This window comes from Lissotriton helveticus, chromosome 1_1 (assembly GCF_964261635.1).
Source record: "Lissotriton helveticus chromosome 1_1, aLisHel1.1, whole genome shotgun sequence".
Lineage (NCBI taxonomy): Eukaryota > Metazoa > Chordata > Amphibia > Caudata > Salamandridae > Lissotriton > Lissotriton helveticus.
In genome coordinates this window covers 276,884,743-276,903,975 of record NC_136057.1, presented here as the reverse complement: position 1 = coordinate 276,903,975, position 19,233 = coordinate 276,884,743, and the positions used below count along the sequence as shown (strand labels likewise).

The following is a 19,233-nucleotide window of genomic DNA, read 5'->3' as shown; positions in this document are numbered from 1 at the left end:
CAACTTCATCTCCAGGTACATGAAGTCTCTGTTGGAGGAGTGTGGACTAACTTATAAGTTCACCACTCCTTACCACCCTCAAGGAAATGGGTTGGTTGAAAGGTTCAACCGCACCCTGAAGGGTATGAATATGGGCCTTGAAGAGCCCATGAGACGGAAGTGGGACGTCTTGTTACCATGCTTGTTGTTTGCCTACAGGGAGGTGCCTCAGAAGTCCTTAGGGTTCAGTCGCTTTGAACTCCGGTATGGCCACCCTGTTAGAGGACCTCTTGCGCTGGTGAAGGAGGGCTGGGAGAAATCCCGGGGGAAAACCCCCCAGGATGTGTTCAGCTATGTGTTGGCCATCCGCAACCAGACATTATGCTTCAGGAAGCTCGCTCAGGAGAACCTGGAAGCTAGCCAGGAAGAAATGAAAAGATGGTACGACCAGACTACCACTCTGGTCGAATGTCAACCTGGGCAGAAAGTGTGGATGATGGCCCCAGTGGAGCCTTGTGTGCTCCAAGACAAGTGGACTGGGCCATATGAGGTGGTGGAAAGGAAAAGTGAGGTAACCTACCTGGTTAACCTGAGGACCCCAGGTAGCCCATGAGGGTCCTGCACGTGAACCACCTCAAGCCACACTTTGAGAGGTCTGAAGTGACAATGCTCATGGCTACAGATGCTGGAGGGGAAGAGGATAGTGATCCTCTCCCTGACCTCCTGGCAGCTAAGGAGCAAGACGGGTCAGTGGATGGTGTGGTCCTCTCGCCTACCCTGACCCCAGAACAGCAGAGGGACTGTCGCCAAGTGCTGGGTCAGTTTGCCCCCCTGTTCTCCCTGACCCCAGTTATCACCCATTGGTGCATCCATGATGTGGACACTGGAGATAGTTTCCCTGTGAAACAAAAATTTTACAGGGTAGCTGACAAAGTCAGGGACAGCATCAAGGAAGAGGTTTCCAAGATGTTGGCGCTAGGGGTGATTGAGCCCTCCAGCAGCCCCTGGGCTAGCCCAGTGGTCTTAGTGCCAAAAGCTGCTGCGCCCGGTGCCACTCCAGAACTCTGGTTTTGTGTGGACTACCGTGGGCTCAATGCGGTCACGAAGACTGACACCCTCCCCATCCCCAGAGCTGATGAGCTTGTGGATCAGTTGGGAGCTGCCCAGTACCTCAGTACATTTGATTTGACCTCTGGGTACTGGCAGAGTGCCTTAACTGATGGGGCCAAAGAGAGGTGTGCATTCTCAATGCCAGAGGGGCACTTCCAGTTCCGAGTCATGCCCTTTGGGTTGAAGAATGCCCCTGCCACCTTCCAGAGACTGGTTAACCAGGTACTGGCCGGGCTGGATGAATTCAGCGCCGCACACCTGGATGACATTGCGGTGTTCAGCTCCACGTGGGAGGAACACCTGCAACACCTCTGTGAAGTGTTGAAGGCTCTGCAAAGGGCAGGCCTCACTACCAAGGCCAGCAAGTGCCAGATAGGGCAGGGATCCTTGGTGTATTTGGGACACCAGGTGGGGAGCGGCCAGGTGGCGCCCCTACAGGCAAAGATTGATACCATTCTGGCTTGGGAGCCCCCCAAGACTCAGACAGAGGTGAGAGCCTTTTTAGGTCTCACCGGGTATTACAGACGGTTTGTCAAGGGGTATGGCACCATCGTTGCCCCCTTGACAGAACTCACTTCTAAGAAGTTGCCCAAAAGGGTGAACTGGACCGAAGTCTGCCAAACTGCTTTTGATGCCCTGAAGACTGCCATGTGCACAACACCGGCGCTCAAGGCACCTGACTTTTCCAGTGAGTTCATAGTGCAGACAGACGCTTCAGAGCATGGTGTGGGAGCAGTACTCTCACAGGTGACTGAGGATGGTGGAGACCAGCCAGTAGCTTTCATTAGTAGGAGGCTACTCCCCAGGGAACAGAGGTGGAGTGCGATTGAAAAGGAAGCTTTAGCTGTGGTCTGGGCTCTGAAGAAGCTGAGGCCCTACCTGTTTGGGACCCACTTCCGTGTTCAGACAGACCACAGGCCCCTCAGATGGTTAATGCAGATGAGGGGTGAGAACCCCAAACTGTTGAGGTGGTCCATCTCCCTACAGGGAATGGACTTTACGGTGGAACACCGCCCTGGTACAGAACACGCCAATGCTGATGGTCTGTCCAGATTTTTCCGCCTTAGTGAAGAGGACTCCCAAGTGGGTGGGTAGTTCTCCCCACTTTCAGCTGGAGGGGACACGTGTTAACCTGGCATCTTTGGCGTGGTTTCCCCCTATCTTTTTGCCTCTACCTCCTGTATTTTTGATGCTATGCTGGATTTCGGTTTTGCTGGTTTAGATGCTTTGGACACTCTGCCACTGCTGCTCAGTGCCAGAGTGTAAGTGCTCCCTATGTAAATTGTTATTATGATTGGATATAAATGATTGCCATGTTTGTATCACCATGAAGTCCCTAGTAAAGTGCACTGGGTGTGCCAGGGCTGGTGATGACAAATGCTACTAGTAGGCCTGCAGCACTGATTGTGCCACCCACATGAGTAGCCCTAAAATGGTGTCTCAGGCCTGCCACCGCAGTGCCTGTGTGCAGTCTATGAACTGCCATGTCCTCTTGGTCAGTGGCCTAACCCTTCCCTTTTTGTGCACATTGGTCACCCCTATGGAAGGCCCATGGTACCCCCCTGGGCAGGGTGCAGTGTATGTGAAAGGTAGAGCATGTAATGGTGCAGGTGACATGATCTGGTAGTGAATTACAGCCATTTTCGCTTTTCACTATTGTAAGGCTATCTTGCTCCATAGATTAACATGGGGGATGCTGGCCACAGTGGCTACCAACATTTTTCTTCTCATAGGAACAAGATAGGACATAAGAGTCTAGTATCCCTGAACTCAGAATTTAATAACACATCTTTTAGGAAAGGTTGTTTTTAAATCCTGTGTTTGAGAACAGCACTTTTAGAAAGTTGCTGTTCTCTTGTCTGACCCTTCTGTGTGCCGTGGCCTGTTTGTGTATTGACAGTCTGGTTTGAGAGTGAAAGGGGCTGGGGATTCACCAGGAGGCTGGCTGAGTCAGCCCTAGGCTGAATGACTGCATTTGCAACTTGAGTGGTGGGAGGAGATAGCACCTGGGCCTGAATAGGGCTGTGCCTGCCTTCCACAATGCTCCACCTCCTGCTGGGCGGCTGATGACCCTGCCCCTCACTCTGAAAGGAAAGGAGAAGCCAGGAAAAAAAGTGCTCAAGAAACACCCAGAACTGGTTCAGCCCGGGCTCAGAGACCTCCTGCACAAAGGGATCAAATACTTTTTGGGGTATAACTATAGGACCCCTGACAACAGGAAATCAGATCATCCTGGAATCAAGAAGGAACCTCTGCCAAGGAGAAAGCTCAAACTGAAGAAGTAAGATTGTCCAGCTGTTGCTCTGCTGGATTGCCCTGCTGTTGCTTTGCTGCCAAGGAGAGGGGAAGGACTTTGCTTTGTGCTGTGTCCCCTTGCTTGAAGGAATCTCCAAGGGCCTGAGAAGAGCTGGCTCCCTGTTTTGAAGTCCCAGGAACAAAAGGACTTCACCCCCAGCTTCCCCTGAGCTCTACTGAGAGAGTTCTGTCCTTCCTGGAGTGCTTGGCCCATGTGTGGTGCCTCTGGAAGTTGTACCTGTGCTGGGAAGCTGGAAACTAAACTTGAGAGACTTTGCTACAGAAAAGTTATCGCATCGCTCGCTGCGGAGCGCATCCCCAACAGTGCGAGGAAATTCCTGCCGCTACGAAGGTCGAGATCATCGCAGCGCCTGCTTCCGCTGTCAGAGCCGTCGCATCCTTTGTTTGCGGGACGCACCCGATCGGTGCGGGAAGTCTAACATCGCTGCGAGTGTCGTCACAGAGCCTGTCATCGCTGGGTGAGATCGCCGCACCACCTGCTTGCGGACTGCATCACGTCGCTGCGAGAGTCATCGCCGAAGCCAACGCATTGAGGAGCTGCGAAAGAGAAGATCACCGCTGGTCCGCGCATCGTCGCCGCGGATATCGTCGCACCTCCAAAGATCGTCGCATCGTGCCTTTGCGAGAACAAACTTCCTACAAAACCTACGCACCGGAATCCATACAAGCGGCCTTCCTCCCCATACAAACCGGATTCGTCGCAACATGCCCGCTGCTGCAGCGGGACTGTCGCAAACGCCTCCCCAGGGTCTCAGGAGCAACGCATCGCTTGTTTTACACCGCACCAGCTTCTGCTTTTGGAACTTTGTCGCAACTAAAGGTACTGTGAGCTAAACGTGATGCAACTGCAACTTTTCACGTAACTGTCGATTATTTTATCGCAACCTAAAGAATTTTATCGCAACCTGAAGAATTTTTATCGCAACCTTAAGAACTCATTTGAAACCATATTCTGGAACTGGGTATGTTGGATTTTTGTCGTTTTGGTCTTGTGTAGTTTAGATTAAATACCTTTATTTTTCTAATCTGTTGTGGAGTCAGTTTGTGGTGTTTTCACTGTGTTACTGTGAGTGTTGGTACAAATACTTTACACATTGCCTCTGGTTAGTCTAGACTGCTTGTGCCAAGCTACCTAGAGGGTGAGCAGGGGTTATCTCAGAGGGTTTCCTCCTTACCCTGACTAGAAGCAAGGGTCCCTATTTGGACAGTGGCACCTACCCCTGCCAACTAGAGACCCCCATTTCTAACAACCACAAATGCAAATGGCCATGCCACATCACCTCAGGTCCTTCTGTGCTTGTCAGCAACTCAGTGAGCCCTGCTCCATCAGCACTCCTTCTTTCCTGCTCAGTGAGACCGGGAAAGGAGGTGACACCTCTCCCAGGCCTAATAAACTGAAAGACCTGAATTTAAACATGGAGAAAAAGGTGCCAGCCTATAGGTACAACATTCCTCGTTACTGTAAAGATTGATATGAGGAAGAGACCAAGAGACACGGTGTCTATCTAAGAAAGAACATTTTTGACATTTTGAATTCACTTTTATAGAACAATAAGGGGCTGAGTTCCAAAAGACCCTATCCTAAGTGTTCTTGTGGACATGGCACTGTGACCATTGCTCTCACAGTTAGTGCTTTTGAGTTACCAGGCTTAGAAAGTTGAGACTGCACCCATTCTAGGTTATTTCTGCAAGTTGGTGATGAAAGATAAAGTTGCTAGAATGAAGAGGTGTGCCCTCACTTACTGAACACTGCCATGCATCTCCCTGGAACTCTGGGTTTGTAGATTGTCAGGTAGTACACAGGTAGACCAGTCAGGGTAATGGCACACCCTATGCCAGTGTTAATAGGGTCTGAGTACAGGGACATTCCTACTATAAAAAGGCACATCACAGTGAAGACCAGTGGGATGAAGAGGGGGACCTGCAAAGCAGAATAAAAAAGAGATGTTAAAAGATAGACCCCAGGTTATTTATTCTCAAGCTAAGTATGGACATTTTGGATTAATTCAAGCAAACTCAAAACCTGCTTTATAGCACTTATTACAAACCAATATACACATGCATAGTTAACTTCTACCACTCCCACATTCTCATACCATTGCATCAAAGCCACATAACTAACAAAGAATCATTTATACATAACGCAATCCCTATTCCAAGCAATGGACAAGTGTACATCTCAGAGAAATGAAACAAGATCTGAAGTATACCAGCACATGCATTGTGCTTGGCAAAGATCAATGAAAGAATTGCTATTCAATATACTTTGTCAGTAAACCATATTCAGAGAGTGTAGAAAGCTGGCTCTTTATATAGTTTACCTGTTAGACGGTGCTTTTGACACTATGGGCCGCCCACATTTTTCACTTTTTGAGCACCCAATTGTTGAGCTTTTACTGTGGGGGAGCCTCCTAAGTTGGGACTGACCCACAGTAAACTCATAATGAGAGACTGCATGGGGATTTTTACTGGTGTCCCCCTGGCTTGACCAGGCCACTGCGCAGCAAGGGGAGTAAGGGACACCGGGCTGGTTACATGCAGACAAAGATGTACATGCATGTGCACACGTGTAAGGGCTGCGCGGGAGAGATTCCTAGTGTACGCTGTCCGGAGCAGCTACTAAGTGAATGATGTGGCAGGACATATGCAGAATTGGGTGGTGACATGGAATAGGCTTTATACACTGGGAAGGTACATGCCAGGGAAAGACAGTGTGTTTTACTGTTTTTCATTTCATTATTCCCCTACGGGGGTGTGGAGCCAAGGGCTAGAGTAACTTTCATAAGGCCTACAGAGTCCAGACACGCACTAACGTCCACTGTAAGAAAGAGTATTCTGCAGAATCCAACGTCATATTTGTACTGCTTTTGGGTCATCCAGAAATGACACATTTCTCTGAGTCAGTCATAACCAGGGCCTGGCTGAGGGCTGACCTCAAGAAACAAAACAAAGGCCAATACTGAACCTATTATCAGACGTATAGAAGAGACCCTCTATGAATGAAACATGTCGGTCCGTGTTTTACTAACGTCACTAGTTGTTTATTTATTTAACACTAGTTATGCATTTTAATTTTTGATATTTTTTTGAACGATTTGTTTGCATGTACAAACATTTACAAAAATCAAAAACACTATTCGACCTGACTTGACTTAATTTGGACAGGACTCTTTGTCAAACTTTATTAAATTTATTAAATACCATTAGAATTCAATTTGATAAATAATGAAATCATTTTCCTTGCATATAATTTAAATAGTTGCAAAATTAGTTCAATTGTTTGTTCTATTTGGATTTAGAAACTTGTAGATATCTTTTGACAGGGGTCCACATTGTTGTTTTGTTTTTGTGTATATAGGTGTGAGAGAAGTATGAATGATATAGGTAGGATGTGTTGTGTATAAATATGTGTAAATATGTAAATTTATAGTGTTTTTGATTTTTGTAAATGTTTGTACATGCAAAAAAATCGTTCAAAAAAATATCAAAAATTAAAATGCATAACTAGTGTTAAATAAATAAACAACTAGTGACGTTAGTAAAACACGGACCGACATGTTTCATTCATAGAGGGTCTCTTCTATACGTCTGATAATAGGTTCAGTATTGGCCTTTGTTTTGTTTCTTGTAGCTTTGGCTTAGCCTTACTGTCTAGAAGCCAAAACCTAGTTTTGTTATTTCCTGAGGGCTGACCTCGGCATGATGGATTGATAACCTTCCTTCCACAAGCGAAGGCCTCCTCTCCACGAAGAGAAGATTGGTGGGGCTACAGGCTCATCCCTCAGCAGCTATCACTGGGTGCCAGGTACCAAGCTGCACCAAGGAGGGAAGGCAGCGAGGGGGGGAGGGGCTTTTTCAGAGACCATGTGACAAGAGACCCTGGATGATGCCATTTGGAACAAACCCAGAGGCTGGGCAGGAAGGAGGGAGCAGGGGTAGTGAAGGGATGTGTCGCTGTTTGATAGGACAAACAGAGACTTCCTGCCAGCCCCTTACTCAATTTTTAAAAAGTGCCTGCACAGGAAGAAAAGCTCTCTCTGGGGTGTGGTCTGCTGAGGCAGAGGGTGTTGGAGCCTGGCGCAATGGGCAGTTGGAAGGAGGACCCCACTGACTGCTCCAGAATCCTGAACAGCGCCAGGAGAAGAGTCAAGGACCAGTGCACAGAAGCAAGTGCCTCTGCGCACGAAGAAGAGAGGCCCAGGAGGGTAGCCAGGTGAAAGGCTGGCCCAGGGAATCAGTGAAGATAGCTCCCTGCTGAATCCCCCTCCGTGTGACCAGGAGGGCGAATGAGAGTGCTCCCAGTGGCTGGGGAGCACCACCAGGAGCAAGAGGAGGCAAAAATGGTGTAAATCGGCAGCCTGTGGGCCGAGATATGCCCCCCAGAAGGTAGGCGACCTTTGACGTCCAAGAAGACAAACGACAAAGGGTCAGGTCCTGTGGCTGTCCCACAAAGAAGCAAAGCAATACAAAAGGGGATGATGGACGGAGCGTTTGAACAAATCAAACACTCACCCCCAGTCAACTGATCTGGGTTTAATCCATCACCATTCTTTAGTTCACTCAGCCACCCCAGTTCAGACATGGCTATATGCAAATCAGTCTGACCCTGTGCCTTATGGGAACAGTCCAGCCCGAACTGCCAAGCCATGTCTTCCCTGGATCGGAAACAAGCATCCTGGGACCGGTTTCGGATTCATAATCCTCATCAGCCAGGCTATCTTGAATCCACTGGCCAAGTGAACAAGGGACTCACGTCTGAGTATACCCTGCCACACTTAGGGCGAACAAAGCGATACAAAAGGGGATGATGGACGGAGCATTTGAACAAATCAAACACTCACCCCCAGTCAACTGATCTGGGTTTAATCCATCACCATTCTTTAGTTCACTCAGCCACCCCAGTTCAGACATGGCTATATGCAAATCAGTCTGACCCTGTGCCTTATGGGAACAGTCCAGCCCGAACTGCCAAGCCATGTCTTCCCTGGATCGGAAACAAGCATCCTGGGACCGGTTTCGGATTCATAATCCTCATCAGCCAGGCTATTTTGAATCCAGTGGCCAAGTGAACAAGGGACTCACGTCTGAGTATACCCTGCCACACTTAGGGCGAACAAAGCGATACAAAAGGGGATGATGGACGGAGTGTTTGAACAAATCAAACACTCACCCCCAGTCAACTGATCTGGGTTTAATCCATCACCATTCTTTAGTTCACTCAGCCACCCCAGTTCAGACATGGCTATATGCAAATCAGTCTGACCCTGTGCCTTATGGGAACAGTCCAGCCCGAACTGCCAAGCCATGTCTTCCCTGGATCGGAAACAAGCATCCTGGGACCGGTTTCGGATTCATAATCCTCATCAGCCAGGCTATCTTGAATCCAGTGGCCAAGTGAACAAGGGACTCACGTCTGAGTATACCCTGCCACACTTAGGGCGACCAAAGCGATACAAAAGGGGATGATGGACGGAGCGTTTGAACAAATCAAACACTCACCCCCAGTCAACTGATTTGGGTTTAATCCATCACCATTCTTTAGTTCACTCAGCCACCCCAGTTCAGACATGGCTATATGCAAATCAGTCTGACCCTGTGCCTTATGGGAACAGTCCAGCCCGAACTGCCAAGCCATGTCTTCCCTGGATCGGAAACAAGCATCCTGGGACCGGTTTCGGATTCATAATCCTCATCAGCCAGGCTATCTTGAATCCAGTGGCCAAGTGAACAAGGGACTCACGTCTGAGTATACCCTGCCACACTTAGGGCGAACAAAGCGATACAAAAGGGGATGATGGACGGAGCGTTTGAACAAATCAAACACTCACCCCCAGTCAACTGATCTGGGTTTAATCCATCACCATTCTTTAGTTCACTCAGCCACCCCAGTTCAGACATGGCTATATGCAAATCAGTCTGACCATGTGCCTTATGGGAACAGTCCAGCCCGAACTGCCAAGCCATGTCTTTCCTGGATCGGAAACAAGCATCCTGGGACCGGTTTCGGATTCATAATCCTCATCAGCCAGGCTATCTTGAATCCAGTGGCCAAGTGAACAAGGGACTCACGTCTGAGTATACCCTGCCACACTTAGGGCGAACAAAGCGATACAAAAGGGGATGATGGACGGAGCGTTTGATCAAATCAAACACTCACCCCCAGTCAACTGATCTGGGTTTAATCCATCACCATTCTTTAGTTCACTCAGCCACCCCAGTTCAGACATGGCTATATGCAAATCAGTCTGACCCTGTGCCTTATGGGAACAGTCCAGCCCGAACTGCCAAGCCATGTCTTCCCTGGATCGGAAACAAGCATCCTGGGACCGGTTTCGGATTCATAATCCCCATCAGCCAGGCTATCTTGAATCCAGTGGCCAAGTGAACAAGGGACTCACGTCTGAGTATACCCTGCCACACTTAGGGCGAACAAAGCGATACAAAAGGGGATGATGGACGGAGCGTTTGAACAAATCAAACACTCACCCCCAGTCAACTGATCTGGGTTTAATCCATCACCATTCTTTAGTTCACTCAGCCACCCCAGTTCAGACATGGCTATATGCAAATCAGTCTGACCCTGTGCCTAATGGGAACAGTCCAGCCCGAACTGCCAAGCCATGTCTTCCCTGGATCGGAAACAAGCATCCTGGGACCGGTTTCGGATTCATAATCCTCATCAGCCAGGCTATCTTGAATCCAGTGGCCAAGTGAACAAGGGACTCACGTCTGAGTATACCCTGCCACACTTAGGGCGAACAAAGCGATACTAAAGGGGATGATGGACGGAGCGTTTGAACAAATCAAACACTCACCCCCAGTCAAATGATCTGGGTTTAATCCATCACCATTCTTTAGTTCACTCAGCCACCCCAGTTCAGACATGGCTATATGCAAATCAGTCTGACCCTGTGCCTTATGGGAACAGTCCAGCCCGAACTGCCAAGCCATGTCTTCCCTGGATCGGAAACAAGCATCCTGGGACCGGTTTCGGATTCATAATCCTCATCAGCCAGGCTATCTTGAATCCAGTGGCCAAGTGAACAAGGGACTCACGTCTGAGTATACCCTGCCACACTTAGGGCGAACAAAGCGATACAAAAGGGGATGATGGACGGAGCGTTTGAACAAATCAAACACTCACCCCAGTCAACTGATCTGGGTTTAATCCATCACCATTCTTTAGTTCACTCAGCCACCCCAGTTCAGACATGGCTATATGCAAATCAGTCTGACCCTGTGCCTTATGGGAACAGTCCAGCCCGAACTGCCAAGCCATGTCTTCCCTGGATCGGAAACAAGCATCCTGGGACCGGTTTCGGATTTATAATCCTCATCAGCCAGGCTATCTTGAATCCAGTGGCCAAGTGAACAAGGGACTCACGTCTGAGTATACCCTGCCACACTTAGGGCAAACAAAGCGATACAAAAGGGGATGATGGACGGAGCATTTGAACAAATCAAACACTCACCCCCAGTCAACTGATCTGGGTTTAATCCATCACCATTCTTTAGTTCACTCAGCCACCCCAGTTCAGACATGGCTATATGCAAATCAGTCTGACCCTGTGCCTTATGGGAACAGTCCAGCCCGAACTGCCAAGCCATGTCTTCCCTGGATCGGAAACAAGCATCCTGGGACCGGTTTCGGATTCATAATCCTCATCAGCCAGGCTATTTTGAATCCAGTGGCCAAGTGAACAAGGGACTCACGTCTGAGTATACCCTGCCACACTTAGGGCGAACAAAGTGATACAAAAGGGGATGATGGACGGAGTGTTTGAACAAATCAAACACTCACCCCCAGTCAACTGATCTGGGTTTAATCCATCACCATTCTTTAGTTCACTCAGCCACCCCAGTTCAGACATGGCTATATGCAAATCAGTCTGACCCTGTGCCTTATGGGAACAGTCCAGCCCGAACTGCCAAGCCATGTCTTCCCTGGATCGGAAACAAGCATCCTGGGACCGGTTTCGGATTCATAATCCTCATCAGCCAGGCTATCTTGAATCCAGTGGCCAAGTGAACAAGGGACTCACGTCTGAGTATACCCTGCCACACTTAGGGCGACCAAAGCGATACAAAAGGGGATGATGGACGGAGCGTTTGAACAAATCAAACACTCACCCCCAGTCAACTGATTTGGGTTTAATCCATCACCATTCTTTAGTTCACTCAGCCACCCCAGTTCAGACATGGCTATATGCAAATCAGTCTGACCCTGTGCCTTATGGGAACAGTCCAGCCCGAACTGCCAAGCCATGTCTTCCCTGGATCGGAAACAAGCATCCTGGGACCGGTTTCGGATTCATAATCCTCATCAGCCAGGCTATCTTGAATCCAGTGGCCAAGTGAACAAGGGACTCACGTCTGAGTATACCCTGCCACACTTAGGGCGAACAAAGCGATACAAAAGGGGATGATGGACGGAGCGTTTTAACAAATCAAACACTCACCCCCAGTCAACTGATCTGGGTTTAATCCATCACCATTCTTTAGTTCACTCAGCCACCCCAGTTCAGACATGGCTATATGCAAATCAGTCTGACCATGTGCCTTATGGGAACAGTCCAGCCCGAACTGCCAAGCCATGTCTTTCCTGGATCGGAAACAAGCATCCTGGGACCGGTTTCGGATTCATAATCCTCATCAGCCAGGCTATCTTGAATCCAGTGGCCAAGTGAACAAGGGACTCACGTCTGAGTATACCCTGCCACACTTAGGGCGAACAAAGCGATACAAAAGGGGATGATGGACGGAGCGTTTGATCAAATCAAACACTCACCCCCAGTCAACTGATCTGGGTTTAATCCATCACCATTCTTTAGTTCACTCAGCCACCCCAGTTCAGACATGGCTATATGCAAATCAGTCTGACCCTGTGCCTTATGGGAACAGTCCAGCCCGAACTGCCAAGCCATGTCTTCCCTGGATCGGAAACAAGCATCCTGGGACCGGTTTCGGATTCATAATCCCCATCAGCCAGGCTATCTTGAATCCAGTGGCCAAGTGAACAAGGGACTCACGTCTGAGTATACCCTGCCACACTTAGGGCGAACAAAGTGATACAAAAGGGGATGATGGACGGAGCGTTTGAACAAATCAAACACTCACCCCCAGTCAACTGATCTGGGTTTAATCCATCACCATTCTTTAGTTCACTCAGCCACCCCAGTTCAGACATGGCTATATGCAAATCAGTCTGACCCTGTGCCTTATGGGAACAGTCCAGCCCGAACTGCCAAGCCATGTCTTCCCTGGATCGGAAACAAGCATCCTGGGACCGGTTTCGGATTCATAATCCTCATCAGCCAGGCTATCTTGAATCCAGTGGCCAAGTGAACAAGGGACTCACGTCTGAGTATACCCTGCCACACTTAGGGCGAACAAAGCGATACAAAAGGGGATGATGGACGGAGCGTTTGAACAAATCAAACACTCACCCCCAGTCAACTGATCTGGGTTTAATCCATCACCATTCTTTAGTTCACTCAGCCACCCCAGTTCAGACATGGCTATATGCAAATCAGTCTGACCCTGTGCCTTATGGGAACAGTCCGGCCCGAACTGCCAAGCCATGTCTTCCCTGGATCGGAAACAAGCATCCTGGGACCGGTTTCGGATTCATAATCCTCATCAGCCAGGCTATCTTGAATCCAATGGCCAAGTGAACAAGGGACTCACGTCTGAGTATACCCTGCCACACTTAGGGCGAACAAAGCGATACAAAAGGGGATGATGGATGGAGCGTTTGAACAAATCAAACACTCACCCCCAGTCAACTGATCTGGGTTTAATCCATCACCATTCTTTAGTTCACTCAGCCACCCCAGTTCAGACATGGCTATATGCAAATCAGTCTGACCCTGTGCCTTATGGGAACAGTCCAGCCCGAACTGCCAAGCCATGTCTTCCCTGGATCGGAAACAAGCATCCTGGGACCGGTTTCGGATTCATAATCCTCATCAGCCAGGCTATCTTGAATCCAGTGGCCAAGTGAACAAGGGACTCACGTCTGAGTATACCCTGCCACACTTAGGGCGACCAAAGCGATACAAAAGGGGATGATGGACGGAGCGTTTGAACAAATCAAACACTCACCCCCAGTCAACTGATTTGGGTTTAATCCATCACCATTCTTTAGTTCACTCAGCCACCCCAGTTCAGACATGGCTATATGCAAATCAGTCTGACCCTGTGCCTTATGGGAACAGTCCAGCCCGAACTGCCAAGCCATGTCTTCCCTGGATCGGAAACAAGCATCCTGGGACCGGTTTCGGATTCATAATCCTCATCAGCCAGGCTATCTTGAATCCAGTGGCCAAGTGAACAAGGGACTCACGTCTGAGTATACCCTGCCACACTTAGGGCGAACAAAGCGATACAAAAGGGGATGATGGACGGAGCGTTTTAACAAATCAAACACTCACCCCCAGTCAACTGATCTGGGTTTAATCCATCACCATTCTTTAGTTCACTCAGCCACCCCAGTTCAGACATGGCTATATGCAAATCAGTCTGACCATGTGCCTTATGGGAACAGTCCAGCCCGAACTGCCAAGCCATGTCTTTCCTGGATCGGAAACAAGCATCCTGGGACCGGTTTCGGATTCATAATCCTCATCAGCCAGGCTATCTTGAATCCAGTGGCCAAGTGAACAAGGGACTCACGTCTGAGTATACCCTGCCACACTTAGGGCGAACAAAGCGATACAAAAGGGGATGATGGACGGAGCGTTTGATCAAATCAAACACTCACCCCCAGTCAACTGATCTGGGTTTAATCCATCACCATTCTTTAGTTCACTCAGCCACCCCAGTTCAGACATGGCTATATGCAAATCAGTCTGACCCTGTGCCTTATGGGAACAGTCCAGCCCGAACTGCCAAGCCATGTCTTCCCTGGATCGGAAACAAGCATCCTGGGACCGGTTTCGGATTCATAATCCCCATCAGCCAGGCTATCTTGAATCCAGTGGCCAAGTGAACAAGGGACTCACGTCTGAGTATACCCTGCCACACTTAGGGCGAACAAAGTGATACAATAGGGGATGATGGACGGAGCGTTTGAACAAATCAAACACTCACCCCCAGTCAACTGATCTGGGTTTAATCCATCACCATTCTTTAGTTCACTCAGCCACCCCAGTTCAGACATGGCTATATGCAAATCAGTCTGACCCTGTGCCTTATGGGAACAGTCCAGCCCGAACTGCCAAGCCATGTCTTCCCTGGATCGGAAACAAGCATCCTGGGACCGGTTTCGGATTCATAATCCTCATCAGCCAGGCTATCTTGAATCCAGTGGCCAAGTGAACAAGGGACTCACGTCTGAGTATACCCTGCCACACTTAGGGCGAACAAAGCGATACAAAAGGGGATGATGGACGGAGCGTTTGAACAAATCAAACACTCACCCCCAGTCAACTGATCTGGGTTTAATCCATCACCATTCTTTAGTTCACTCAGCCACCCCAGTTCAGACATGGCTATATGCAAATCAGTCTGACCCTGTGCCTTATGGGAACAGTCCAGCCCGAACTGCCAAGCCATGTCTTCCCTGGATCGGAAACAAGCATCCTGGGACCGGTTTCGGATTCATAATCCTCATCAGCCAGGCTATCTTGAATCCAGTGGCCAAGTGAACAAGGGACTCACGTCTGAGTATACCCTGCCACACTTAGGGCGAACAAAGTGATACAAAAGGGGATGATGGACGAAGCGTTTGAACAAATCAAACACTCACCCCCAGTCAACTGATCTGGGTTTAATCCATCACCATTCTTTAGTTCACTCAGCCACCCCAGTTCAGACATGGCTATATGCAAATCAGTCTGACCCTGTGCCTTATGGGAACAGTCCAGCCCGAACTGCCAAGCCATGTCTTCCCTGGATCGGAAACAAGCATCCTGGGACCGGTTTCGGATTCATAATCCTCATCAGCCAGGCTATCTTGAATCCAGTGGCCAAGTGAACAAGGGACTCACGTCTGAGTATACCCTGCCACACTTAGGGCGAACAAAGCGATACAAAAGGGGACGATGGACGGAGCGTTTGAACAAATCAAACACTCACCCCCAGTCAACTGATCTGGGTTTAATCCATCACCATTCTTTAGTTCACTCAGCCACCCCAGTTCAGACATGGCTATATGCAAATCAGTCTGACCCTGTGCCTTATGGGAACAGTCCGGCCCGAACTGCCAAGCCATGTCTTCCCTGGATCGGAAACAAGCATCCTGGGACCGGTTTCGGATTCATAATCCTCATCAGCCAGGCTATCTTGAATCCAATGGCCAAGTGAACAAGGGACTCACGTCTGAGTATACCCTGCCACACTTAGGGCGAACAAAGCGATACAAAAGGGGATGATGGATGGAGCGTTTGAACAAATCAAACACTCACCCCCAGTCAACTGATCTGGGTTTAATCCATCACCATTCTTTAGTTCACTCAGCCACCCCAGTTCAGACATGGCTATATGCAAATCAGTCTGACACTGTGCCTTATGGGAACAGTCCAGCCCGAACTGCCAAGCCATGTCTTCCCTGAATCGGAAACAAGCATCCTGGGACCGGTTTCGGATTCATAATCCTCATCAGCCAGGCTATTTTGAATCCAGTGGCCAAGTGAACAAGGGACTCACGTCTGAGTATACCCAGCCACACTTAGGGCGAACAAAGCGATACAAAAGGGGATGATGGACGGAGTGTTTGAACAAATCAAACACTCACCCCCAGTCAACTGATCTGGGTTTAATCCATCACCATTCTTTAGTTCACTCAGCCACCCCAGTTCAGACATGGCTATATGCAAATCAGTCTGACCCTGTGCCTTATGGGAACAGTCCAGCCCGAACTGCCAAGCCATGTCTTCCCTGGATCGGAAACAAGCATCCTGGGACCGGTTTCGGATTCATAATCCTCATCAGCCAGGCTATCTTGAATCCAGTGGCCAAGTGAACAAGGGACTCACGTCTGAGTATACCCTGCCACACTTAGGGCGAACAAAGCGATACAAAATGGAATGATGGACGGAGCGTTTGAACAAATCAAACACTCACCCCCAGTCAACTGATCTGGGTTTAATCCATCACCATTCTTTAGTTCACTCAGCCACCCCAGTTCAGACATGGCTATATGCAAATCAGTCTGACCCTGTGCCCTATGGGAACAGTCCAGCCCGAACTGCCAAGCCATGTCTTCCCTGGATCAGAAACAAGCATCCTGGGACCGGTTTCGGATTCATAATCCTCATCAGCCAGGCTATCTTGAATCCAGTGGCCAAGTGAACAAGGGACTCACGTCTGAGTATACCCTGCCACACTTAGGGCGAACAAAGCGATACAAAAGGGGATGATGGACGGAGCGTTTGAACAAATCAAACACTCACCCCCAGTCAACTGATCTGGGTTTACTCCATCACCATTCTTTAGTTCACTCAGCCACCCCAGTTCAGACATGGCTATATACAAATCAGTCTGACCCTGTGCCTTATGGGAACAGTCCAGCCCGAACTGCCAAGCCATGTCTTCCCTGGATCGGAAACAAGCATCCTGGGACCGGTTTCGGATTCATAATCCTCATCAGCCAGGCTATCTTGAATCCAGTGGCCAAGTGAACAAGGGACTCACGTCTGAGTATACCCTGCCACACTTAGGGCGAACAAAGCGATACAAAAGGGGATGATGGACGAAGCGTTTGAACAAATCAAACACTCACCCCCAGTCAACTGATCTGGGTTTAATCCATCACCATTCTTTAGTTCACTCAGCCACCCCAGTTCAGACATGGCTATATGCAAATCAGTCTGACCCTGTGCCTTATGGGAACAGTCCAGCCCGAACTGCCAAGCCATGTCTTCCCTGGATCGGAAACAAGCATCCTGGGACCGGTTTCGGATTCATAATCCTCATCAGCCAGGCTATTTTGAATCCAGTGGCCAAGTGAACAAGGGACTCACGTCTGAGTATACCCTGCCACACTTAGGGCGAACAAAGCGATACAAAAGGGGATGATGGACGGAGTGTTTGAACAAATCAAACACTCACCCCCAGTCAACTGATCTGGGTTTAATCCATCACCATTCTTTAGTTCACTCAGCCACCCCAGTTCAGACATGGCTATATGCAAATCAGTCTGACCCTGTGCCTTATGGGAACAGTCCAGCCCGAACTGCCAAGCCATGTCTTCCCTGGATCGGAAACAAGCATCCTGGGACCGGTTTCGGATTCATAATCCTCATCAGCCAGGCTATCTTGAATCCAGTGGCCAAGTGAACAAGGGACTCACGTCTGAGTATACCCTGCCACACTTAGGGCGACCAAAGCGATACAAAAGGGGATGATGGACGGAGCGTTTGAACAAATCAAACACTCACCCCCAGTCAACTGATTTGGGTTTAATCCATCACCATTCTTTAGTTCACTCAGCCACCCCAGTTCAGACATGGCTATATGCAAATCAGTCTGACCCTGTGCCTTATGGGAACAGTCCAGCCCGAACTGCCAAACCATGTCTTCCCTGGATCGGAAACAAGCATCCTGGGACCGGTTTCGGATTCATAATCCTCATCAGCCAGGCTATCTTGAATCCAGTGGCCAAGTGAACAAGGGACTCACGTCTGAGTATACCCTGCCACACTTAGGGCGAACAAAGCGATACAAAAGGGGATGATGGACGGAGCGTTTGAACAAATCAAACACTCACCCCCAGTCAACTGATCTGGGTTTAATCCATCACCATTCTTTAGTTCACTCAGCCACCCCAGTTCAGACATGGCTATATGCAAATCAGTCTGACCATGTGCCTTATGGGAACAGTCCAGCCCGAACTGCCAAGCCATGTCTTTCCTGGATCGGAAACAAGCATCCTGGGACCGGTTTCGGATTCATAATCCTCATCAGCCAGGCTATCTTGAATCCAGTGGCCAAGTGAACAAGGGACTCACGTCTGAGTATACCCTGCCACACTTAGGGCGAACAAAGCGATACAAAAGGGGATGATGGACGGAGCGTTTGATCAAATCAAACACTCACCCCCAGTCAACTGATCTGGGTTTAATCCATCACCATTCTTTAGTTCACTCAGCCACCCCAGTTCAGACATGGCTATATGCAAATCAGTCTGACCCTGTGCCTTATGGGAACAGTCCAGCCCGAACTGCCAAGCCATGTCTTCCCTGGATCGGAAACAAGCATCCTGGGACCGGTTTCGGATTCATAATCCCCATCAGCCAGGCTATCTTGAATCCAGTGGCCAAGTGAACAAGGGACTCACGTCTGAGTATACCCTGCCACACTTAGGGCGAACAAAGCGATACAAAAGGGGATGATGGACGGAGCGTTTGAACAAATCAAACACTCACCCCCAGTCAACTGATCTGGGTTTAATCCATCACCATTCTTTAGTTCACTCAGCCACCCCAGTTCAGACATGGCTATATGCAAATCAGTCTGACCCTGTGCCTAATGGGAACAGTCCAGCCCGAACTGCCAAGCCATGTCTTCCCTGGATCGGAAACAAGCATCCTGGGACCGGTTTCGGATTCATAATCCTCATCAGCCAGGCTATCTTGAATCCAGTGGCCAAGTGAACAAGGGACTCACGTCTGAGTATACCCTGCCACACTTAGGGCGAACAAAGCGATACTAAAGGGGATGATGGACGGAGCGTTTGAACAAATCAAACACTCACCCCCAGTCAAATGATCTGGGTTTAATCCATCACCATTCTTTAGTTCACTCAGCCACCCCAGTTCAGACATGGCTAAATGCAAATCAGTCTGACCCTGTGCCTTATGGGAACAGTCCAGCCCGAACTGCCAA

The 19,233-nt window shown here is 49.1% G+C and overlaps 1 protein-coding gene across 1 annotated transcript in view; it reads right to left on the bottom strand.

Annotated features, from left to right (window-relative positions):
* LOC144792735 (cystine/glutamate transporter-like) overlaps positions 1-19,233 on the bottom strand; it is a 336,763-nt gene that overhangs the window by 40,418 nt on the left and 277,112 nt on the right. Inside the window, exon 11 of the mRNA XM_078667944.1 lies at positions 5,149-5,326. Coding sequence (XP_078524070.1) covers positions 5,149-5,326 — 178 coding nt within the window. The remainder of the gene's footprint in view (positions 1-5,148; positions 5,327-19,233) is intronic.